Genomic DNA, 26277 nt, shown 5'->3' with positions numbered 1-26277 from the left:
TTGTGAGCTTTTTGTTTTAAGTAAAAGTTTTAACATGATAATCTCCTGAATCTATTGGATATAATGGCATGTCATAGGATTGTGAGTACTCACCTATATGTTTTATGTTTTGGGCTTTGAGGCCCTAGGATAGGTTAGAGAGATAGGAGAGTGTTGAGCTTTAGCTCTATTCAATGGGACATGGTGGTGTGTTGGAGAGTGCTTAGCTTTGTGTTGCACTTATGGGACATGTTAAGACTCTTTGAGTCATTCTGAGGTGTTATAAGGAGATTTGTTTATCCAACGGGAAAAAACAAGTGAACAAGTTTATGTTTTCTTAAAAACAATGTTTATAGTTTAAAGTTATCTCACAGTAAGTATTGGCGAACTAGGCGTTTTCTAAGAATGGGGAACCCAAATCTCAAGTTCAGTAATTTTACCATAGCCTTTATTTAACTTATGATTTGTGTGTGCTTTGTGGTTATTCTTTCCTTTATATTCACTGAGTTCGCAAGAACTCACACACTCCTTTCTAAACACTTCAAAAAGATAGATATCAAGGTGAGCAGTGGCGAAATAAGTGATCCAGGTGAAGCATCAGTATTTAAAAGGTGAAAAAAACAAACCCTGGATTAAAAGAAGCAATGTGGGATCATGTTCTAGGCTAAAGATATCTTTCTAATGACTTCGTTGATTGTCTTAGGACTTGGTAATTATTAGGCTATTTTATGTTTTCTTTTATGTTTATACTTGCAAACCCAAACGCTTTTCAAACAACATAATTTTTTTCAAGTACCTAAATATAAGTTTGTTCTGATGTTATCTTAAATAACAACGCTCATTAGTAATTACTAAACATATGTTCACCTTAATCAATAGCATGAATGGAACAAATTGACTAACTCATAAGGAGTTCGCCAAAGTTATTGTGAAGTGACAGGATGCAAACTCTATCCATTGGCTAACAACTTCCAGCAAACCCTTATTAATCTATGAATAGATAACATAAGAGAAACCCTGCGAACCGTATCTAAACTCGTAGGAGTTGATCATGAGCTTATCTTGCTCTAAGAAACTATTACGTATGTGAATCCTTACTTATATACATATATGTGAACCCTATAAGTATGAAAATCAATCTTTACTTATATACATATATGTGAACCCTATAAGTATGAAAACCCTAATTGTATGGAAGTTAGTACGTATGTGATATTCCACTGTACTTTAATAACTCAAGCATATTATTATGTTTTTATTTGTGGTGTTATAGAAGTTAGGTCTAGTGTTAATAGAGAGTCACTTAGGTGGCTAATGTAGTCTTCCATGGCTCGGGTTTGACGACCAGACCGAGTATGGGTTGTTACACTAGCGACATCATACGTTTATCTATGTTTGATGGCTACGAGCTCCTACTATGAGAGTTCGAATCATGGGCCAACTTGATAGATAGCACACAACATTGTCAGGCGAGTTGCTGATCAAACTTCATAAATCCAACTCCTGTTTACGTGGGAAATTTTATCGTCATGCAAAATGTAGCAACCATCATTTTGGCCATTCAAATGATGGGGCGACCAAAGATAGCATTGTAGGCTATGGGTTGATCAACCACAAAAAATAGACCAACTCAGTGGTGGTATGTTCTCCATCTCCCAAAGTTACTATCAGAGTGGCACAACCTCTTAACTTTACTGAATAACATGATGCTCCGAAAATAAGCCTTCCTTTTGAAATTGGAACCTCCCCAATCATCATCCGTGCCCACAATGACATGGATAGTACCTCTAACATGTTGTTTGCCCCTATCCACACTCTGTGGTCCTGACCCTGATGCTGAAGCATCTTGTGCCACAAACTATTTTAATTCACCATTCATAACAACCTCTTCAATAGCGTCTTTTAAAGAGAAACAATCTTTAATCTTGTGACCCCTATCATTTTGGAAGTTACATCTGTCCCTAGAATTAGATCTCATCTTATTAGGCCTCATAGGGGTTAGTTCATTAATACCTATGTTTCTAACCTGACTAAGACTATAAGCACACGAAGCATTTAGCGGAGTATAAACATTAATTTTTTGTGAGGAACGTACCTTCTCTTAGACTCATGTTGGGGTCTCTGAAAGCTTCACAAAGGACCACCGTGCAAAAAATATTTGTGTTGTCTCCCACATTGTACCTACAAACCTTGTGCAGTATACCCTGACTACCCATAAGCACTCGATTGCCCACTAAGTTGCCTATCTCTTGGTGAAAGGAGCCCCAAGCTAATCTATTTATTTATTCCACTTCTACGAACTTATGAGCCCTTTCATAAAGGTCAGTGATGTTTTGTAGCTTGTTATCCATGAACAAATATTGAACATGCACATTCAACAGTCCTATGATGAAAGTATCAATAGCTCACTGATCTTCCAGATTATTTGTATTTAAGGTCACTGCATGGAAACGCTTTATGTACTCCTACAAAGACTCTTCCTCCTTCTCTTGACTGACATTGAGCCTATTGGTGTGATAATGATTGTCCTGTAAGCATAGACTCTTCCTAGAATCATCTGGCCTAGCTACGTGAAGCTCCTAATAGAGCCCTATACCAAAGACAGATACCAATCCTTAGCACTTCCCCTTAAAGTCCTAAAGAAAGCCTTGCACTTTGCAGCATCAAAAGCTCTCGGGACGTTCATATAGTTATTGTATTGCATTAAGTGTGCTCGTGGGCCGCTTCTTACCTCAAAAACTTCTTTTGGCACATTAAACTCTGGGGGTAAACCTACAGTCACAATTTTTAAAGTCAAAGGATTATTGAAACAAAAAACCCAATCGACCTCCTACTGCCATGGCCTTGCATGCGTTCCATAGCCTTTCTTCTACAAGGACATAGTGTTATCATGATGACCTGAATAATCTGATTACATCTTCAGCACTATCTCCTCATTCTGCCTGAGCTCTCTTAATGAAAAAGTTGTTTCTATTCATATCTAACATTTTGCTAGGACATTTGTTCCTTTAAAATATGTATCTGCTCTTGTAGGCTTATGAGCTATTGTTTGGGAGTCTCCTGATTAGAAGGGTTAGAAATCAATTGATCTGATAGAAAATTAAGGTTGAAAGCATGGTGGGTTTCTTGTTGGTCTGAATTGCCCAGGTTTTCAGGCCAATTCACGAACCAGTCCGCGAAAAGTTTGAGCTCATTGGGATGATTACTAGCCCCTCCTTTCACATTCTGTTTTAAAAATGGTTCATTCCGGAATCCCTTATTTGGGTGAGCCATGTTGACTTTTCGTTCACTTTGAAGATCTCAAGTGTTTCCACGCTCACCACACCAAATTGTTGAGGTCTCTTTTGGTCCCCCCTTCATTGGGAACAATTCTTCCATATTTATAAGGCATGGTTCCCTTATGTGACATGTTGGGGTCAACTAGGTGCCATGCATACAATACGTTTTCCCAACTAGGTGTCATGCATATGACACGTTCCCCCCATTTAGGCTTAACATGTACCCTCAGACCTATCCCTTTGGTAGAAAGGTATTGTCGTGGTAAGCGAACAACACCTGCGCCCCCACCTCGCGATGTGGTGAGATCTGATAGGATCAACTCACATAAAGACCACCTCGCGAGGTATCGGTGGTGCTCACATGTGATATCCCCCATTCTTATTTGACAAGGTAATCTCGTGAAACGGTGAGATGAAGTGTATTTCGTGAGGTCTCAGCGTGATATCGATCACCTCGTGAAGTAGTGAAGCGGGACATTGGTGGTGTGCAGATCTCCCGGGAGCATAAGGGTATTTCACGAGGCATGTGAGGTGGTAGGGTGATACCGGTGAGCTCGCGAGATGGGTTGGGCTTCAAGGGTATTAGAACGGGTCAAAATTCAGACTATGAAATATTCTATAACAAAAGTTTAATTTTATTAATCATAATTTATTACAATTTATTCTAATTTTTTTTATTCTAATATCGTACATATCTCATATTGTTATTAATTAGTTTTAAATAAGATATTTCATTATTTATTATATGTTATTTTTAAATATAAATTTATGTTCTAAATACATAATTTCTATACACGTACATATATAGTAGAATTTTTCTAGTATATATATATATATAGATTCAACCTACTATACTAATTATTAAACCGAAGAATTGGTAGAGTAACTTGATGAGATAATTCAATCCTAAACCTATTTCTTCCTCTCTCTTTTTATGTGTATAGTAGGAAAGAAATATAATTAAATAGATATCTTCTTCCTGATTTTATTGTAAACCGCACATGGTTTGCTAAAATAAATTGATCTAATTTATGCATGATCAGAGTCTTTCTTTGTTAAAATTTTGACTTTGGGTGAATATAATGTTTCAATAATATATATATTTTTAAAAAAAAAAGCATGTGTAGCAGATGAAGATCAAATAGGAGAAAATTCAATAGCTATGACAATGACTTTTCTTTTTCTTCCTATAGTAAATATTATGAATTTCTGCTATCTAATAATTATATCAGACTAAGTTCAATTAATTTAAATAATTTATTCATCTCTAATAAAATAAGAATTCAATGATGCTTGATTCAGCATTTTTATTTTCCAACTTGTCCCAATTCCATTCGGTGCTGTGGTGAACTAATGTCCATGCATTGAAATTTAATTTCCTTTCTTAATTCAGACCCACCCGCTGTTGGTGTCTATTTTGGACCAAACTCCAAATCATTTTTATAATTTCTATTTTACCTATAAATTATAGATTTAACCTCTATATTTTAATTTAGTCATTTTTAATTGTTCTACTTTTTTAATTAATTAATTATAGTCTTTGTATTTTTGTATTTTTAATTTTTAATTGGGGCTCGATGTTAGCAGTTAAATTTATTTAATTAAAATTTTCAATTAATCATTTACTATGCATAATATTATAAATTTAATCTATATTGTCCAATTTGGTCATTCTTAGTCTTTATGCTTTTAGAATTTTGAAATTTAGTCCTAATACAAAACGAATACTGCTAAATCCATCAACTAGATTATTTTGTAAGTAATAGTACATGATGAAGGCAAAAAAAAAAAAACCTAAGGTACCAAAAGTGAATTATAAATTCTTGAGGCCAAAAATTAATTTTATCATCATACTATTTTATAAGTTTATAATTTTTCAATAAACTTAAAAGTAATTTCATTATTTTGGAGTTACGCTTCACCCCTAAATATTTAGAAATAACAAGCTAAAATAAAATTTCATAATATGTATATTGTAGCTTTTATTTAGAATAACTCAAATAAATTAATTATTTATGAAAATAATCCACTTCTAAAATCATGTACGAAAATGACTCGTTTTGAACAGTAAACCTCGATGCCGCCATTATCATTGGCAGCACCACTCTTCATAATGGGACAATCATTGGTTGGTTTTAAAAAAATAATAGTGTCATTGTTACCATTGACAGTACTGGACTAAAGTGTAATTATATAAAACGTTTAGGGATATGATGAAGAAATTACCCTTTTTAGATTAGATGAAAGAAGGGCAACACCCAATTAAATGCTTTGTAACATATTGGTCTATTTCAATGTTAGATCTGTATAATTTTAAAATTAAATTTAAATAATCGTTAAAAATATAAGAATAATAAAAATAAACGATTTTTTTTATTTAGTTAAAACAATAAAAATACAATACTATATAAAATTCTTATTTAAATTATCGAAATATATCCCTCAAGAAATTTCATCAAGTTTTAAATAAGAATTTTTTACTTAAAAGGAAAATTCTTTATGGATATATTTGGGTAATTTAAATAAGAAATTTATATATTTTTTTAAGTTTATTGTTTTTAAAAAAAATAAAAAAATAAAAAGGGTTTGTTTTTGTTGTTCTTATATTTTTTAAGGGTTATTTAAGTTTAATTTCAAAAGTGGACAGACCTAATATGCAAATAGACCAAAAGTTTAAAATTATTTAATTTGGTGCCGGTGCCACCTTTTTTATCCAATCTAAAAAGGGTAATTGTTTCATCAAGTCTCTGAACGTTTTATATAATCACACTTCAATCTAATACTGTCAATAGCAACGACAGCACTCAAAAAAATACATTTCTTTTTTAAAACCAGCCAATGATTGGCTTATCATGAAGGGTGGTGCCGCCAATGGTAACGATGATACCGAGATTTTGTCATTTTCGGACATGATTTTACAAATGAGTTATTTTCATAAATAATTAATTAATTTAAATTATTTTTAAAAATAACTCATTTATTACATGATATTTTAAAAATATCAAAACTTAATAATTTAATAATTAAAATTAAAATTTCAAATTTAGAAATTAAAAATTAAAATAACTAAATTAAAATATAGATATAATACCTCTTACTAAACAAAATTTAACCTATATAAATTTGTATGTAATATAAGTCCTTAACTCACATCATGAAAAGACTTTTGCAGCAGCCATATTAATTCGAGACTCAATTAAAATAATGAAGTCAATAGTCTTCAGATTTCTTAGATTTCAAACCCTTAGGAACTTTAATATATTAAGATACTGGTTTAAATGAGTGATAAGTTGCTGTATTCTTTAAAAATTTAGAGTTTAATGTTTATATTTTTATTTTTAAAAAAATATTTTAAAATTTCAGTTAAATTATTAATATTATTATATATTTTTTGTTAAATGCATAAAGAAAAAACCTCTTTCCTAAAATATATGAAAACTAACATGAAATGTTGTAAAGTAGATAATAAATTTTCAATATTAAAAAATAAACTTTTGATTGGATATGGCGGGAATATACATTATATTTTTAAAGAGAGAATGTAATATCGAATTTTAAAAGATAGAGGAGTGTTTGAAAGATATTTAGTGAAAAAGGCAAACCTTTTTATAATGACTTTTCTTTTTCTTGTTAGATATTCCAGGGACAAATGCTCTCTTCTTTTTCTTTTTCTCAAATAAAGATTTTAATTGTCTTTTTCTTTGGTGAAAAATCTACAAACCAACAAAATCTCTACCGGCTATAAAGTCTTCAAATATGAAGCAAGCAATCTCATATTTCCAGTCAAACAGGCTGACTTTGACTAAAAACCCATGGTCACATCTTAAAACAATATAAGGCCTGTTACGTTAATGTATCTTAAAGTGGTAAAAGAAATAGTAAGGCGCATAGAAATGGAGGTGATGGAGAAGATGATCTCTGAAGATGAAGATGTTTTGCTCCCTGGTTTTCGATTCCATCCTACTGACGAAGAGCTTGTGGGGTTTTATCTTAGAAGGAAAGTGGAGAAGAAACTCTTTAGTATTGACATAATCAAACATGTTGATATCTACAAACATGATCCTTGGGATCTTCCAAGTATGATTCAATAATCTTCATTTTCTTTCTTGTTAATTTCACAGTTTCTTTATGTACTATTTTTTTTTATTAATTGCTAACTAATTATGGTGCAGAAGTTAGCAAACTGAGCAGTGGTACAGAGAAAGAATGGTACTTCTTTTGTAGAAGAGGAAGAAAATACAGGAACAGCATAAGGCCAAACAGGGTAACAGGGTCGGGATTCTGGAAAGCTACTGGGATCGACAAGCCTATATATTCGGTAGGTGGATTTCATGATTGCATAGGCCTGAAGAAATCCTTGGTTTATTACAAGGGGAGTGCAGGGAAAGGCACTAAAACTGATTGGATGATGCATGAATTTCGCCTCCCACCACCCTCCACAACTACTCTCTCAAGCACCAACAAGGACAACTTGCCAGAAGCTGTAAGATCCATTTCAACTAGTTAAAATTTCCTTCTCTCTCTTGAAATTCCTTTTCTAATCTTGTATGAGGGAGTTGTTACAGGAAGTTTGGACACTTTGCAGAATCTTTAAACGGGATGTTTCAAGTAGAAAGTTTGCATCAGATTGGCAAAATAAGAAGAATAAACAAAATACTAATACTAGTGCCAGCAGCTCTAGAGCATGCAGTGTAGAATCGGAAAATAGTTTGAAGGTAGAGAATTTCGGAGTTTTAGATGATAAGGGGATCGAAAGGAAGCTTCAGAATGATCATTTCCTTGGAGGGAACCAGTTGTTTGCAGCAACAACTCAAGTGCTTCCATCATATTTAAGCTTTTCTAACCCAAATGCAGCTGATGAATACTTCGGACAAGAACACTGGGATGAACTTAGGCCTGTAGTTGATTATACCATAGCTAAATCACTGCAATATAGTGATTGGTAGATGTTTAAGGGATATACATATATATATATACACAACTCGAGATAACCATGAATCTCTTTGAAGAATATATACCGATCCATTTTAAGTTGGATGCTCTTGTTTGATTTTTGGTGTAGTAAAACTAGATGAAGACTACAATCACAAAAAATAGAGAGATGTGGTTTTTTTTTTCTTCTTCTTCTTCTTCTTCTTCTTTTTTTTTAGTTTTAGTTCATGGGAATCATAGCAGGTTAATGTGTTTAGGATGAAAAACATTTTAGAGAATACAAGCTAATTTAAACTTGGTATAATAGTGAGTTAAAAAGAACATGGCCATGGCTGTTCTTGGTTTTAAATTGCAGCATGGTGTAAGGCCAGAAATATACTATTCCAAGTTACTTTCCATGGCCGACCATCTAATATACTAGCTCACGCGTTGATGGTCTTTTCCTTTTTCTTTTGTTGTATTTTTTGACAAACTTATCACTCACTTTCGTTGTGAAATTACTACTATTCTTCTTTTTTGAAATTTGTTGCTGAAAAAACACTGTTGGAACACAATTCAGAACATTGAAAGGCACTAATGTGCTCTTTTGTGTATTGACACACACTGTGCAACGAGTATACAAATAAAACAGTAAATATAAGGGATTTATTTACGTAGTACGAAGTCCCACTTATGTTTGTTGGGCCGTCTCCAAAGAAAAACTCACTGCTAAACTTACAACACATGCAATGATTTAAGTCTAAATCTACTTGAAACTATCTCAACCTTGTACATTTAGAACAAAAAGTCATTTCATCACTCAAGTAGAGTGAAATCATAAATGATAAAACCCGAGACAATGTTTCCAATTGAATAAAATAAAGACACTCAACTTCGTATCATACAAAGACGAATAATAATTACACTCAATAATAATTCCTTACTGACCATATGCTCTCACTAAAATTTGCATCTATTCTAACGAAATAAAATTTTCTTTTTCTAGATTTTAAAGTCGACCACAATACTCAAGAATAAACTCCATGTAAAATGGGATAACAAGTTATCACTTCCCTTTTTCAAAAAACATTATCACTAATCCAATCTTCATCTTCAAAAGTCATACTTAAAATAAAACTCTATTTTATCTTCAAGTTTGATCTTGACTAAACTCTTCAAAAATGTGTTGCACATATTCTTAGTTGATCTAGGACTTCTCTCCAACTTATCTTTATCTTTGGATGATCATTCTTGAACAAGGACTCTTCCAAAGTAGTTGATTTCTTTTTTGTTATAGTGACAAATTTTCTCTTAAATACAAATAAATATCTTAAATATTTGTTGCCTATAGAACATATTTAAAACAAAAGGATAATTATAAATTCAAAAATTTTCCAACCCATAACCTCAATACATAGGATATAGCTTATTCCTCATGTTGAAACACTAAAAACCACAAGTCGAACAATACACTATTTGAATCAACAATCTCTCCCTTTGATTTTTTTTTTTTACAAAACCCCTGTAACAAAAATAAATATTCCTTGTAAAATAAAGACATTAAAATAAAATGAAAATTAACCACATGTCAATTGAACTTCAAACTTTAAAAAATGAAAAGAATTCAAACATAAGTTAGCAACAAAAGATAACCTCCCAAATCTGAGTTCAGCCACATTAAAGCAAAATAACATAACCCCACTTAGTAGCTTGAGTTCAAAAACAAATAAAATACTCCCTTGAGTATTAATTACTGTTGGTTTTTTGTTACAAAGGAAGAAAGAAAACAGAGGAAAGATTAGCAAACAAACGTGACTTGCTATTTTTCAATTCGATTGCATCTTTTTCCATACAATGTACAACTTTAAATAGAAAAACATCAACTGCAACTTGACAAGTTGGCTGATCTAAATACATGAAATTTACTAATTGGCTGATTTCTGTCTATTCAACACCACTTACATTAACCTATCAGATTAAAGATAAATAAAATAATTTAACAACTTTATCGAACAAGTTAAAAATTTGTTAACTTGTAACAAGAGCCTTAGGGCAGTTGGTGGTTAGACTGACCGCCATTCTACCTTACACTCAGACTGTCCACGACATTGGTTTGTCCTCCACATTTGGACTGTCCACCACTTTGTTCACCAAAGTTTGTCTGCTTGATAGTCCGTCATATGACAGTTCGCCATTCTCCTAGTGTTTACCTGTTAGCTAGATGTGCGAATTGTTGCATGAATGGCCATCTCACAACACTCCTCATTAGCCTTCATACAGTGAACACAAATTTTATTTCTTAGTTTCTCAAACCTTGACCTTCCAAGAGGCTTGGTTAGTATGTCCGCCAGTTGGCTTTCTGTGCTGCAATAAACTACAATGACTTCTTCATTTTGTTCGACTTATCTCACAAAATGGTACTTGATCTTGAAATGTTGTCTTGCCAAGGAAGACATGATTCTTCGCAATTGCAATAGCAATTTGATTATTGCAAAAAATTTGTGCAACAACACATTTTTTCAGTGAAATCGGAACAGTTGTTTCAGGACCACAAATCCGATCCGAAAATAATTTTTTTTATTTTATTACATGGTCCGTAATATGTTAGAAATGTCATGTGAAAATTTTGATAAGAAAATTTTACCGATTATGTGTTTAATTACAGAAAGGACCAAATCGCATAAAATGTAAATTAAAGTTGAATTCTAGTAGCTAGAAGGATCAAGTAGCTATGGAATTCAAAACTTAAGGTCCTTATATGGTAATTAGACCATTAATAAGAAGTTAGTAGATATTTTTGGATGATTCATCCATGGAAAATTAGAAAAAGGCTAAAGACTAAATTGGAAATCAAAATTATTAAAGATGATAAATTAATTAAATAGAAATAAAAATCATTTTTATCATCTTATTCCCCAAAATATTCCGTGGAAACCCTAGGACAGAGAGAAGAAACTTTCTTGGCCAAATTGGGTAAGTTTTCTTGTCCCATTTTTAGCAATTTTGATATTTTTGAAACCGGGATTGCTTAATCTATCTATTTGGGGGATCAATTTGAGAAGATATCAAATGATAGAAATTAGGTCATGGATGTATATGCTGAAAATTAGAAATTTATGGTAGAAAATGAAAGGTTGTTGATAAATAAACAACTTTTATAAAGTGATTTTTAATGAAAACATTATTTAGGAACTAAAATGTGAAGTTGTGAAATTGAAGAAAAATGCTAAATTTTTATGAATACATGTGCTGTAAATTTTGTAATGGGATTTTGGTTAGGCTTGGAATAGGGAGTAAATTGCACAAATTTTATTTTCCGAGCCTAGGGACGAAATGGAAATTTATGGAAAAGTTAGGGGCAAAATGGTAATTTTGCCTAGGATAAAAATCGAGTCCACTTGAATATAAAATATGAGAAATTGATGTAAAATTTATTTGTATAGATTCGGATAGACCAAATTCGGAGCTAGAACGAGGAAAGAGGAAAATGTCGGATTAGTAAATTTTACGTACACGAACATTGTTGAGGTAAATTCGTGTAACTAAATTGTGTTTATTTACATGCTTGCATTGATTGTGTTTATGTCAATTGTGTAAATTTCATAAATATGTGAAAAGATTACATATCCGATCAAGCTCGATAAATAAAAATGTTTAAATAAAATGATACTGCCTGATAGATGATAAAAGATAAACGATGAGAATGTTACTTATATGCTTGAAATGAATATGGAATGTGTTTATTTGAATTATATGAATGTTATGGATATATGGAATAATCACATACCCGGTAATGCTTGAGAAAAATGTTCAAATTCCAGTGGAATAAAATGGAAAAATCGATGGATATGTGCCGTCCCGAAATGAATGAGGTCCAGCATCTGTGGCTAATGGGATTTAGCTCTGAAGAGTAATCCTATTAACCTCATTACAGAAAGGATTTAGCTCGGACGGGTAATCCTGACATAAGTCCTCTCAAGCATATGTTATGGATTGGATTTAGCCTGGACAGGTAATCCAGATCAAACTCCTTAGAGTATATGTCATAAACAGGATTTAGCCTGGACTGGTAATCTTGTTGTATACATGTGTGGCTTGAGAGTGTACTATTTGATATAGTACCTTATTGGTACCATTGGACATGATTTGAAAAATCCTGATTCTTACACCTCGAGTGTATTACCTGCATATCCATTTATATTTCAAATAAATTCAACGGGTAACAATTCCAGACATGAGAAGATATGAATGATAAAATGAGATATTTCACGTATCCGCCTGAAATACAAGAAAATAATGATACATGACAAATGATATATGAAAATGTGAGATGATGATATTTTTACATGGACTTTATTTTATGTATATATGTTCATTCTTGACTATGGACTTGTACACCTTGAGTGTACTAATCGTGATCTTGATATTCCGAGTAATATGAGTAAAGTTCTGATATGAAATGATCTGAACTCGAAATGAACTATTATGAAATCATACTTTTAATAGTGAGATGAATTATGCATGTTGAATGAATACATGATGTGGAAAGCATATGTGCTTGGAAACTTGATTATTGTTAAGCCCATATATGTTTTGATGTTATGAATGATAAAATCTTGATAATCTTAATGGTACGATTAATGAATAGTAATTTACATAAATTATTTGTAAAATGTTCTGAATGTTTCAATAATGCCCCATAACCCTGTTCCGATGACGGATACGGGTTAGGGGTGTTACAATAAGGCAACTGTTGACTGTAAAGTAGGCTTCCAACTAATTGGTGCCTTTTCAAGGGTAAACACGTAACCAATAGTTGACTGTCGTTTGTCTAGATCACCAACATAGTGTAAATCACAATATCCAACCACACCTTGATTATCTTCCTACTAAAAAATCAATCCAATATCTATTTTATTTTGGATATATAGCAAAATCCATTACACAGCTTGCCAATGTTTCTTTCCTAGATCATGCATATACTTGCTCACAACCCTAACTACTTATGAACTGTCAGGTCTTGTACATAACATAGCATATATTAAGCTACCAACAACATTTATATATGGTATCTTTAACGTGTTGTCGTTCATCATTCTTTAGTGATATAGAGGCATTAAGCTTGAAATGAGGAGTAAGAGGAGTGCTAACAGGTTTTGACTTTTCATTCATGTTGAAAGACTTTAGCAATTTTCTCAGATATTGTTTATAAGTCAAAGAAAGCCTCTTCAAGCTTTTATCTTAAGTTATCTCTATGCCCAAATCTTCTTTACTTCTCCTAGATCTTTCATCTCAAACTCTTTTTTGAACTGTGTCTTTAGTTTCTCAATATCTACTTGACTTTTAGAAGCTATCAACATAAAGAAGAAGATATATGAGAGAACCATCATGAAGTTTACGAAAATACACACTCTAATCATATTTTCTTATTTTGTACCTTTGTTCTATCATAAACTTAACAAATCGCTTGTACCACTGCCTTAGATATTGCTTTAAACTGTATAATGATTTTCCAAGTTTGCACACTAAATTTTATTTTCCAACAACCTTGAATCCTTCTAGTGGAGTCATATAGATCTCCTCTTCCAAGTCTCCAAGTAAAAAATCAGTTTTTACATCCAACTGAACCAGTTCCAAATCCAACTATGCTACTAAAGCAAATAAAATTCTAATGGAGGAACGCTTCACAACTGGAGAAAATATCTTATTGTAATCAACTCCCTCCTTCTGAACATAACCTTTCACCACCAATCTTTCTTTGTAGCACACGCCATTTTGGCCAAGAAATCCTTCTTTCTTTACAACAACACAAGTATTTCACCATATGTAAGACAATATTAGAAATAAGGTCAGAATTCAATTTAGGATGATTTTGTGGCATACCTGCAACAACACAAGTATTTCATCATACGTAAGACAATATTAGAGATAAGGTTAGAATCAAATTTGAGATGATCCTGTGACATACCTATAACAACACAAGTATGTGGAGTGTTATATTTCTTAATTGTTCAAAACCTCGTCTTCTTTCTCATAAATGTCATGATTTTTCATAGACATCTATTATCATATATTGCACACTTTGCTTCAAATTTTTTGGCTCGCAATTTTGTAACATGGAAGTTGACCCCATGATTTATGCTATACAACTTCACTACAACAACAATAACATATTTGGAGGAAAACTTCATTCTAACTTGTAAATCGGTGAAATTTGTAAAGAAATTTGCATGGCCCGGTCTTCTAAAGGAAGTTCTAGAAATTCTAACCCATCTTCAGCACCAAGGTCGATGTTAAGCATGTGGGGTAGCGGTTTATATGCTTTAAAATCTGGATGGGTTCCTCCAACATTGTCCAGACCTTAACTGTTAGAACCATTCCCTTCTGGTTTAGTAGGAACGACCTTTAGTTCAAAAAATAATACAATTTCCATGCCATTCGGCGTAGGCTGCCAGATTAGATCATCATCGGTTTTAACTTCCTTTTTGTTATCAACCTAGTTGCGGTTTTATATTTAGGGTTGGATGTCCTTTCATTGGTGTAGGTTGTATAGAGAACATCATTCGTTCTCGTTAACCCCATGTTAAAACTAATATTACTTACGGATTGTCCATCCATGTAACTTGATGGCATACATGTATAAGTATTTCTAGCATAAAACATTGATGTTCTGAAGTTAAAATAAAAAAACAATCGCAGAATGTCGTGCTGGGATCTCCACGTTTGGGTTACCAGCTAACCGCAGATATGCACCATAGTTGAAATCAATGGCTAAAATTGTGGAATGCCTTCCCATTAATGATTTCAACATTTCCTGATACGAGCTTTGTAACAACACCATGAACCATTGCACAATCATGTGGTTAGACTTTCTTCTTCCTGTTCCCGAAACAAATTAACTAGAACTGTTGTCAAACTTGAACCACCTTCTTCGACATCAACAAACTGGGCATATAACTTTAGTATAACATTTCCACTAGAACAATATGTATCGAACATTGCCTCCACATCCATGTCGCATTTGAGCTCAAATGTATCATATCTAACAAGGTCCATTGACGTTAGATATCTATATTTCAAGCTCGAAATTCTCCTTCGACTTAAAGTCATTACTTTTCTTCTAATTCTTGACCGAAGCCCATTAAAATTGATGCTCTAGTTGAAAGCCAATTATGTAGATTAGGTGAACCAATTTCGGTGTCACAACTTTAATCGTTGTAATAAATAACGACTCTAATTTGTCTAATCATCTTCACCAATTAAACTTGTTTTACATGTTTAAAACGAAAACATTATACAAAAAAAATAAGTACTCATTAACCAAATTCAAACAATGACACTTACTTAGAGGTGTTCATAGGCCCAGGCTGGGCTGGGCTCAACTAAAAAATCATACCCATTTGTTGGGCCCAGGCCGGGTCGGGCCTAAAAAATGGGCCCATCCTAAAAAACGGGCTTAAAATTTTGCCCAAGCCCGACCCGGATAAAAATACTAAAACTCGAGCCCAGCCCGGCCCGTCTGTGTTAATTTTTATATTATTTATATATATAATACATCAAAAATACTAAAAACATCAAAATAAATATTTCTCAACAAATTAAAAATAAATTTTAAAAAATATGTAGACTTAAATAACACTAATATGGATGCAACTTAACAAGAAAATACCTCTAAAATAATAAAAAAAATTAACAAATGCCTTTAAAATAATAACAAAATTAACAATAAAATAAGTTTTATACAATATTTAAAGAATAACAACAAAATAGTAGCAATATAATAGTAAAATGATAGCAAAATAGGGAGAAAACAACAAGAAAATAACATTCAAAAATAAAAAAATACAGATTTTTTGTCCTTTAGTGAATTCGAGCCGGGCCAGGCCGGGCCCGGGCTAAAAATACCTTACCCGAGGCCTGGCCCATTTTTTAAACGGGCCTTATTTTTTTGTCCAAGCTCATTTTTCGGGCCTATATTTTTGCCTAAACCCTTCCACATTTCAGGCGGGCCTTCGGGCTCGGTCGAGTAGCCCGGCCCATGAACACCTCTACACTTACTTGAACTAATTTACTTTGTTGGGTTCAGATTTTTAACGTCAACAATATTCTCCTTATGCAAATCTTTTGTTTGAAATTTAAATATGAAAACCTCTCCTTATCAATCTTCATTTTATAGGAAACTCTACCACCGAATATGAAACATAATTTCAAAATGTTGGAAAAAGTTAGACATGACAAGTCAGAAAAACGCTTCTTAATTTTCTGAAAGTTTTTAAAGATAATATTCTTGTTGTGCCATGGAAAGATGGGATGTAATTTTTATCCCAGGTTTCTGAAACATTATCTCAAGGTTCTTGAATTTTTAGAATTAAAATTTATAGAAAGTGGCATAAGGTAGGGCAAAAACATGTCATATAGAACCCGTGGCACAGGCCAAGGCAAAAATGTGCCTTGTAAGACATGTTTTCACCCTCTTTCCTCTACGTCACTTGAAAGTGTGTCCTAATGGGCATTTTTTGCCTTGCTTCGTGCCACTTCACCTAAAAGCACATCTTATATGACATGTTTTTGTCTTCTCTCACCAAAATCGACTTATTTTCCAAATTTCCAAATAAAACGACCTAAAACCCTAATTTTTTTAAATTGACATATATGCCTAATTTTCCCTAGTTCTATATATATTTTCTAATATAAAAAATGTTTGAATAGGTGACATGAAAAAGAATATTTTATTTATATGATTGAATTGATTTTATATTGATCGGATTGATTAAATCAATTAAATCAAAAATTAATAATTTGACCGATTTGATCACCGTTATAGTTATTTCTAAAAAATTAAAAATAAAAGGGTAAATTACACCAACAGTCACTCAACTTTAGGGTAGCTAACAAAATAGTCACCTAGGTTTCATTTCAGTCACTCAACTTTTGAAAAATAACAAAATAATCACTAACGTTATAAAAAAGTGACAAAACAGTCACTGACTAATGGTTTCCGTTAGTGTCTTAACAGAACCGCTGATGTGGCAAGTTAACTAGCTGATGTGGCCAGTTAACTTGCCACATAGGATAAAGAAGTTAAAAAAAACCTAGAAAAACCCCTTTAACAGAGAAGAAGAAGCAGCAGCAGCAGAAGAAGATTAAAGAGCTAAGTGAAAGTCTTCAAGTCATTGCAAAAGAGAAAGATGATTTTGCTTTCATTGTAAATCTAAGTCGGAATGATGATATAGAGCCTGAAAGACTTAAAACCTCATGTTTTGTTAATGCATCTGAAATACGTGGTCGAGACCAAGAAAAAAACACCATTACCAGCATGTTGCTAAGCGAAAATGGTCAAGAAAGGGGAATCCATATAATCTTCATCGTGGGGATGGGAGGGATAGGGAAAACAACTTTAGCCCAAATAGTTTACAACGATAGAGAGGTTAACGCCTATTTTTAGAAGAAACTATGGGCGTGTGCTTCAGATCCCTTTGATGAGATAAGGATTGCAAATGCAATTCTTGAAGCTCTAACGGGTATTCCGTTGGGTTTGCGTGAGTTGAACACTGTACTAGAGAAAATCCATGAATCTATTGTGGGAAAAAAGTTCCTACTTGTTCTTGATGATGTCTGGACAGAAGATGAGAGGAAATGGCAATCATTGAAATGCTGTCTTAAAAGTAGTGCCTCCCCAGGAAGTAAAATCTTGGTCACTACACGCAAGGAGAATGTTGCTACTGTAATGGGTTGTACCAGATTATTCAATTTGGGGAAGTTGTCTGAAGAAGAGTGTTGGTCCTTATTCAGTCAGGTAGCATTTTCTGGATGGAATTACAGAGCGCGTCAAATTTTGGCAGACATTGGTAAGAAAATTGCATATAAGTGCAACGGTTTGCCTCTTGCAACAAAAACACTCGGAGGTCTCTTTCGAAAGTTTCTTCTTCTTCTTCTTCTGCTTTTGCTTTTTCTTCTTCTTCTTCTCTATTAAAAGGGTTTTTTTTTAGGTTTTTTTTTAATTTTTTCATCCAAAGTGGCAAGTTAACTGGCCACGTTAGCTAGTTAACTTGTCACATCAGCGGTTCTGTTAACACACTAACGGAAACCGTTAGTTAATGACTGTTTTGTCACTTTTTTATAACGTTAGTGACTGTTTTGTTATTTTTCAAAAGTTGAGTGACTGAAATGAAACCTAGGTGACTATTTTGTTAGCTACCCTAAAGTTAAGTTACTATTGGTGCAATTTACCCTTTTATTTTTAATATCTGTTTTGTTACTTTTTTATAACGTTAGTGACTGTTTTGTTATTTTTCAAAAGTTGAGTGACTGAAATGAAACCTAGGTGACTATTTTACTAGTTACCCTAAAGTTGAGTGACTGTTGGTGTAATTTACCCAAAATAAAATTCGTATTTTAAACATTACCCCTTGCTTTTAATAAAATTTACTAGTAAAAATACAAAAAGAAGAAAAATGCTGCCTTTCACGTATCCAGTTACACGTTACTGGTTCTTTGGAATATCTCATGGATTCCTATCCAGTTCTCACCGTCTTTGGTAGATCACATCCGTCGATATCTCATCAATGAACGGCATAGATCCGCCCTCACAATCCTGAACAAAATATTAAGATGCGCCAAACTTCAAAACAATTCCGCTTAAAAGAGCGAATCCTATTGGTCAACATTCATCTCACACGGATCAACACTTTAACAACTTAACAGCCGTCGATAAAAATCCATCCAATCTACGGTTCATATTGGCCTATTTAAAATATTTCCTAATTACTTATTCCCGCTTACTCCTTTTATATATCCCCTCCAATTTCTCCCAATTGCAGCATCAAAAATCCTTTCCTTCAAACGCATATTTTCATATCAAATTGTTCTACAAATGGCTCGTACCAAGCAAACTGCTAGGAAATCAACCGGCGGCAAGGCGCCACGTAAGCAGCTAGCCACGAAGGCCGCTCGAAAATCAGCTCCGGCGACTGGAGGAGTGAAGAAGCCTCATCGTTTCAGGCCAGGAACTGTGGCTCTTAGGGAAATCAGGAAGTACCAGAAAAGCACTGAGCTCTTGATCAGAAAGCTTCCATTCCAGAGGCTTGTGAGAGAAATCGCTCAAGATTTCAAGACTGACTTGAGGTTCCAAAGCAGCGCTGTTGCTGCTCTTCAAGAGGCGGCTGAAGCTTATCTCGTCGGACTATTTGAGGATACAAATCTATGTGCTATTCATGCTAAGAGGGTTACCATCATGCCTAAGGATATCCAGCTTGCTAGGAGGATTAGAGGTGAGAGAGCCTAGGTTTGCTTTTAGGTGATTGATGTCTGAGGCCTAAGCTTTTTTTCATTTTGATGTATTAGATTTCTCTGCAAGTGTTTGATGTAAATCGATGCGATTCTAAAGGATGCCATATAATTTCATGATTTTTGATTAATGAGATTGGAGCTGTTCGTTCATATTGTAAGAAATTAAAATTTTATAAAAAGGAAGTATAAAATATTTTGGGTCGCATATCTCACGTCAAAAAAATAGATTTTGAGGATGGTAGTGTATTTTTTCAAATACTAAACAATTCATTTGCTGTATACATTCAAATTAAAAAATTTACATAAAAATATAAATTCTTAAAAAAAAACAATCCTTATATCTCTTCCATTCATTCTTTAGTAAGATATAAATTTTTTTCTTTTCAACTTGAACTTGAATTGATTTCTCATTAAATATTATATACATTAATTTGATTTTGCTAAAAAGAATGGTTTTACTAAATAAAATTTTACTTTTTATATTTAAATTTAAATAAAATATTTAAAAAAATTTAAAAATAAATGGTAGAGTGCATGGTGGTGCCTTATAAAATGGCTTTATCAATAGAAAAATGTTTTCTTTATAGGTTTAAAATTTAAAAAACAAAAAAAAAGTGTCAAATTTTTTTGACTTCACCAAAATTTTTTTTTAAAACTCTTCTAAATATTTTAAAAATAATAATATTCTTTTTATATTTATATATGTGACTTTATTTTATATGGTTCTACTAAAAATATAAATTATTTATTTTAGTTGTTAATGTAACATGTTGGTGGCTTTAAACTTTTTTATTCCACCAAATTTTATTGTAATTTTTCAGGGCATCTTCATATATAATAAAAAAATAAATTATTTTCGTAATTAATTAAATTTTTAAGGATATTTTTATAAAAAAAAAACCATAAGAATGACAACAATCATGAAAAAGAAAAGGGCTTCAGGCCAGAATTTTTCAGCCCGGTCCGATCCGATTTTATTACCCTAAATTTTTTTTCCGTATTTCCTCTCAGACCCAGTCCCTCATTCGGTCATTCCCCTTTCTCTTCCCTATCAGTTCTTATTTCTTAAAAGAGAAAACCGATAGCTCTAAGTGCCGCTCTCCACCTCCACGGCTCCACCAGTGGCCTCCAGCGCCGCTGCCCGTCCGTCTGTCTGCCCGTCTCGCTGCAGCCCATCAACGTTGCTTTTTGCGTCCTGCTTCTTCCTGCTGCTGCTGCTTCCTCTGGTTTGCTCGATATTTATGCCGTCCAATAGTTCATATATTTTGTTATTTTATTTTTCTTATTATTGTTTTCCACTGCTGCTTTCACTGCCGATTTTAGGGTGTTTTATGCACAAAGATTAAATTATGTTTAGGATTAAATTTTCAGTTATTTTATTTTTCTTATTATTGTTTTCTTAAACTTGAAGCTGGGAATTCCTTATTGTGGACGAAACTAAGATAATCGTGACCAGAAACTAAGATAAAAATTTCGTTGAATGTGTGTTTAATTGTAAAAGTATGTGGGTTTTTCTGCTTCACTTGCTGATGACTTGTGAGCCGGTATTTTGTAATGCTATTCTCATTTCAAAAGATTCTGGTTTTATCCTGCTGCTGCCTATCTCAAAAGCCTGGCATATGACCTTTCGTGGCTTGGTATTGTAAGAATTTTGAGCTATTTAGGCTTGAAATTCAATTCAATTCCAGATTGATCGAGTTTCCAACTTGAGGTTGATGTGATATAAAATTTGAATCGATGGATTTGCTTCTATTATGTTCATTTATTCTGTAAAAGATGAATTTAATTTCTTTATATTCAACTTTAAAATTAATTAATTATATTTGTTAGTTTAACTTCAGATTTTCTAACAGTAAAACTCTTTTTTTGGGGGGGTAAAAAATTGATTAAGTTTTGGAGTTATTTGAGTATCAGTACATCTGAATTTGGTTTATTAAGCTTTGATTCATCAATGATCAAGTTTAAAATTTTATGGAATCGAATACAAGTAATTTACAAGCACATTATCTCATATAAACATTTGAATTTGGTTTATATCACATTATCTTTTGCTATATGTTTGTAATGTTTAAGATTAGATTTTCTTATTTATGCGATGAATCTACTGATGGGATTAGGTGGATGTGGTGGAGTTTTACGCGATAATAAGAGAATTATGTTGGCTTTGTTCTCTAGTACTTTGCAAGCATCTGACTTTCATTTTTGCAGAACTATTAACCATTAAGATAGCATTTGATGTTTTTGTTAAAACTTTGTCTTGTTATTTAATCTTATTTATGTAATGTTATGAGTTGGATTGTTAACAATGGGAATCAAACCTTGGTTGTATTGGAATGTTTTTGAGGAGATTGATAAACAAGTGGAAGATATTGGTGTTGTTAGCTTTGTCAATGCATTTAGGAGAGCTAGCAGGATGGCTTATACTATAGCTAAGGTTGGTTTTGAAAAATCTAACATGTTTACGACCTACTGGAATTTAGGTTTTCTTGTGTCATATAGGTACTTTTTAATGTATCTTCAATTTTTTTGGAAATATTTGTTTTAATATTTAGTATATTTGATATACTATATTTTTTAAATTTATTTTATGTTAACATAATATTTTTCAAAACAAAAAAAGGGGCTGACCCGAGCCCGGGTTTAACATATATAATCTGGGTCGGGTTTGGATAAAAAATTAAACCCATTTTTGGGCCGATCCTGTGCCTAACAATCAGGCCTAAGATTTTGGTTGGACCCGACTCATGTACACTTCTAGCCGAAACCAATTATATTATTTGGGATAAAAAACCTAAATGGTAATATTCAATTCTCAGTTTTCTGCTTTGCAGAGTTTTTCAACGAAACGCAGGGAAACCTTTGCCCAAAATACTCGACGCGATTGTTATTTAATAACAGGAAAAAAAAATTGAGTAAATCCATTCGTTTCATTCATATGGGGAAGGAGAAGGAAGAAACTTTAGGAAATACTAACATCGAAGATGCCAATTGGCTTTGTTCACTTTCTGAATCTGAACTTGTAAGCTATATTTTTGTATTCATTTAATTTTTTTTTTATGAAAATCTTTAAACTGATTGATAACATCCAAATAAATCTGAACCAAATTTGCAGGATTTGTTGATTAGCCTAAAGAAGCTAGCCCTGAAACGTGCTAGTGCAATTGGGCATGTTCAATTGGCTAAAAAGTTTGATCTGAAGATGCTTCGAGCCCTTGGTACTTCTCGTTTATTTCCTTCCTTTATTTTTGTGCTTCAAACTTGCGTTAATTTGGTATTTTGTTATGATGGGTTGGCCTTGTTTTTGTGGTTTTCTCAAATAATCTTGGATTTTTGAATTGCCATGATATCTAGTTGTTTCCATTATTAGCTAAAGGGAAGCTTCAGAGTGAAATTTAAGTTTGAAGTATCTTGATGTCATTCATTCGTTAGCCTACATACATGTTCATGAGTGGCTAATGACATTTTGAGATTCCATACTAGGTCTTTTGGGATACAAACCTGAATTTGATCAATTTCTTTATTATTCTGCTGCCACCTATTTCATTGTTTCAGAGAATATTATTTCAATGTGATAAGGGCATCCTGTACATTATAGATTAACAAAATAATCTTTAAATGCAATTGTTTGTTTATGTATTAATGGTGTTTTTATTCATCAGCTATGATCAATATAAACACTTGGCAAATGTTTCATCGTTCATGGTGGTGGTGTAGGTTGGAGTCTTAGATTTCATCCTTTCAATATATGGAATCCTTTGTGCAAAAAACAAAAAAGAAAAACTCAATCTTTTTCAACTGTGTATTATTCATACTATTTTGCATTGCTGATTCATTTGTAATTCCCTCCGGTTGGTTGCTCCGTTGAAACCTTCAAAGAAGTATATTAGTTTGCTCTGCCAAATATATCTCACATGGCCTTGTGCTCGTCTGTTGGGGACTCACACATCGCTAATGAAATCATAGTTTGGATTTGGAATTTGAGAAAGCTCTATATGGCCTAAATCTCTTTCTGTTTACACACATGATGTTCATAAGCTAGAAATAGCTTCGGCTTGCCTTCTCAGTCGTCACTTATAACCTATAATAAGGTAGGAAAAAAGCACCTAGTATAGAGAGAAGTCCTCTCCCCTTGTATTTGAACTATTTGAACTTGACTGAGTTGGTTTATGGTTTGAGCCAACATTTGGAAATTACTTAATTTTTGTGGTGTGTTTGGACACCACGAAGTAAATGCAAAAAATTGTAATTACTAGGGTAGTAATTAGAACCTTTTGTTATTACAAGGAATTCTAATTCTATTTATGTGTTTGAACGGTAGAGTATAATGACTTTATAATTTCTAATGTCATGTTTGGTAGTAGGGTTTTTTTTTTTCACTTAAAAAATAGCTATAATTAAAATTTGAAAGTTATTAGAGTTTATTGTCTGTGTATTCCTCTGACTCTCAACCCCTCTCCTAAGAATTGGTGAGTGTATAATTAGGGTGCTCCAATTAGAGTCAATTCTGTGGAACCCACTAATTACAATGGTTATCCAAACATGTCATATGTATTAGTTATAAGCAATTACACTCAAATTCAATTATTGATGGCTAGTTTTTTTCTCTTTGTTTTTTTGAATGACATAACATAGTGCTTTTGGTGAGAACAGAGGAGGTTTGATTATATAACTTTGTATTTATTCTGTAACTTCTCTGTTTTCTATTAGGGTCTAGTGACATTGAAAGTCTCATTGTCGTGTGTTGCGAATAAATTCCGTCAAGCCTCCAGCTTTTGTATATGATTTTGTGGGATGATATAGTTGAGCTTGATTCATAAATTATGATTTCGTGTTTAATAACTTTCAGGCTTCGTTTTGATGGAATGTGTGAAAGAAAAGGTTAAGGACTTGTCAGTTATTCCGGGAATGGATGAGAATGCTACATTTCTTGATTCTTCCAATTTACTAAAATGTAAGGTAGATGAGGTGATGAGCATTGAAGAGCTAAATGAATGCATTGCAATTGAAACAAGGAAGGAATTTCGCAAAAGGTATCTTTAAGATTACCCCTGTGAATTTAGAGATTTCGTATGATCAGTTTTTAATTCCTGTAACTTTGATTTTGGTTGGCAAAGGCTGCGTGGAAAGGATGCCTTAGTTAGAAGTAGTAAGAGAGCAAAGCAGATGATGACGAAGACGAAGAAACAGCAGAAGATTATTATCCAGGATTTACGTTCCAGGATGATAAGTAGAAAGTTTTGCAACTTCATCACTTGTAGTGTATAGCCATTCAAGGATAATAACTTAATTTTTTTGGCCAAGAGAAAGCATTTTTATTAAGCTTGAAAAACTCAATACCAAGAACATTTGAAAACTGAATACCCCCATTCGGAGAAAATTTTGGGGAAGTTAAAGGTTCTTATGGAGATTAGAAGAAAGAATCAGATTTAAACTTAATAATTCAAAGTAATATTCCCCTCCCTTTTTTCTCAATGTTGCATTTCTTTTTATAAATATGATAGGTTTTTTAGTTGGATTAATATATATTTTTTCTATCTAATTAATACCTAAATTTAAAATTAAATACACTTTGGTATCTGTAATAATGATGCTAGAATGGATGATATGACTAATATGACTAAGTTTATTGAGTTTATGAGTAGTATATTTTTTTCAAGGCATATATAAATACTATTATAAAAAGGAGCGTCAAAATAATTTTTATATAATATATTTTGTGTTATACATTTCTTTAAGTGCTTATATTTTTTTTATTTTAAAAAATCAGAATAAACTAATCACAAAGGTTTTTATTTTTTAGAATTACAATGAATTATTCAACCATGTGTTTTATGTTTTATTAAAATTAAAATAATTCATTATAATTAGGGGTGAGTAAAATTTGATTCCATTCGAAAATTTTTTTAAAAAATCGAATTTTGAGTTAATCCAATTATTCAAGTCAACTTGAATAACTCGATTCCAGTTTTGAGTTCAATTCGAGTTGAATTTCACAATTTGAATAACTTGAATAATTTGAATAACTTGAATGACAGATTTGTGTAAATACTATTTTGGTCATTGTCAAACTTTGAAAATACGCAAATTGGTTACTTTTTCAATAATAAATACAAAATAAATTTTATAACTCAAAATATTTATAAAAATTTCAACATTCATATTTTATAAAACAATTTAAAATTTTTAAAAATTCTAAAAAATATATAAAAAAGTTAAAATTTTAGAATTTTCTAAAATAATATTTTTAGGACCTAATTAATGATACAAATTTATCAATACTTAAGTATCTTTTTTTTTAAAATTATTTTTCTTTGAATTTTTTTCAAATATATATGGTTTCAAATTTATGTGCTCTATTGTAACAATTTTTTTATTTGACATGTTTAATATTTTTAATTTAACTCGAACAATTTTACTCAATTCGACTTGACTCGAATTTCATTTCAGTTAATTTGAAAAAAAAATTCAAATTGAGTTAGGATGATAAAATAGGATTCGTGACCTCGATTAATTTGAATTTTTTTTCACTTGATTCGACTCAATTCGATCGACCGCTCACCCCTAATTATAATATTTTCACACATTTCTCCATATGTTTATTTTTAAAAAAATAAGGAATAAACCAATTATGAATTACTAAATAATGTGTTTTATAGTTTATTGAAAGTCAAAATAATTCATATATAATATATTTTGTGTTACACATTTCTTCAAGTACTTATATTTTATTAAATCAGGAATAAACCAAATTTGATGGATTATTGAACTATGTGTTTTATGATTTATCAAAAGTCAAAATAATTCATATATAATATATTTT

At 32.2% G+C, this 26277-nt stretch overlaps 3 protein-coding genes across 9 annotated transcripts; all 3 read left to right on the top strand.

Moving 5' to 3' along the window:
• Positions 1–7029: 7029 nt before the first annotated feature.
• Positions 7030–8372, top strand: LOC107961792 (transcription factor JUNGBRUNNEN 1). Of its 2 annotated transcripts, none has more exons than XM_016897926.2 (3): positions 7030–7334; positions 7433–7740; positions 7823–8372. In XM_016897926.2, exons 1-3 carry the CDS (start codon positions 7109–7111, stop codon positions 8201–8203), a joined length of 915 nt encoding a protein of 304 aa, XP_016753415.1. In that variant the 5' UTR covers positions 7030–7108; the 3' UTR covers positions 8204–8372. The 2 variants fall into 2 exon arrangements, with proteins under 2 accessions (XP_016753415.1, XP_016753414.1); XM_016897925.2 differs by having other exon boundaries at positions 7034–7334; positions 7430–7740.
• Positions 8373–19041: 10669 nt separating this feature from the next.
• On the top strand, positions 19042–19607 carry LOC107961790 (histone H3.2). The gene has a single exon (XM_016897924.2). The coding sequence runs from the start codon at positions 19042–19044 to the stop codon at positions 19450–19452; it is 411 nt and encodes a 136-aa protein (XP_016753413.1). The 3' UTR covers positions 19453–19607.
• Positions 19608–20064: 457 nt separating this feature from the next.
• On the top strand, positions 20065–24906 carry LOC107961789 (uncharacterized). 6 transcript variants are annotated; one of them, XM_041115602.1, is made up of 6 exons: positions 20387–20683; positions 21805–21891; positions 22274–22476; positions 22570–22672; positions 24304–24487; positions 24572–24906. In XM_041115602.1, the coding sequence occupies exons 3-6, from the start codon at positions 22393–22395 to the stop codon at positions 24720–24722; spliced, it is 522 nt and encodes a 173-aa protein (XP_040971536.1). In that variant the 5' UTR covers positions 20387–20683; positions 21805–21891; positions 22274–22392; the 3' UTR covers positions 24723–24906. The 6 variants fall into 6 exon arrangements, with proteins under 6 accessions (XP_016753408.1, XP_040971536.1, XP_040971537.1 ...); XM_016897922.2 differs by having other exon boundaries at positions 20388–20683; positions 22289–22476; XM_016897919.2 differs by lacking the exon at positions 21805–21891 and having other exon boundaries at positions 20065–20683; positions 22289–22476.
• The last annotated feature ends 1371 nt before the right edge of the window (positions 24907–26277 follow it).

Source organism: Gossypium hirsutum, chromosome A06 (genome assembly GCF_007990345.1).
Source record: "Gossypium hirsutum isolate 1008001.06 chromosome A06, Gossypium_hirsutum_v2.1, whole genome shotgun sequence".
Taxonomy (NCBI): domain Eukaryota; kingdom Viridiplantae; phylum Streptophyta; class Magnoliopsida; order Malvales; family Malvaceae; genus Gossypium; species Gossypium hirsutum.
The sequence above is the reverse complement of the archived record's forward strand: the minus strand, read 5'-3'. Positions and strand labels throughout refer to the sequence as shown.

Coding starts and splice junctions, on each gene's coding strand:
- LOC107961789 (XM_016897919.2), top strand. CDS start 22,393: ATGGGGAAGGAGAAGGAAGAAACTTTAGGAAATACTAACATCGAAGAT. Junction 22,477..22,569: donor CACTTTCTGAATCTGAACTT/GTAAGCTATATT, acceptor CCAAATTTGCAG/GATTTGTTGATTAGCCTAAA. Junction 22,673..24,303: donor GAAGATGCTTCGAGCCCTTG/GTACTTCTCGTT, acceptor AATAACTTTCAG/GCTTCGTTTTGATGGAATGT.
- LOC107961790 (XM_016897924.2), top strand. CDS start 19,042: ATGGCTCGTACCAAGCAAACTGCTAGGAAATCAACCGGCGGCAAGGCG.
- LOC107961792 (XM_016897925.2), top strand. CDS start 7,109: ATGTATCTTAAAGTGGTAAAAGAAATAGTAAGGCGCATAGAAATGGAG. Junction 7,335..7,429: donor TGATCCTTGGGATCTTCCAA/GTATGATTCAAT, acceptor ATTATGGTGCAG/AAGTTAGCAAACTGAGCAGT. Junction 7,741..7,822: donor AGGACAACTTGCCAGAAGCT/GTAAGATCCATT, acceptor GAGTTGTTACAG/GAAGTTTGGACACTTTGCAG.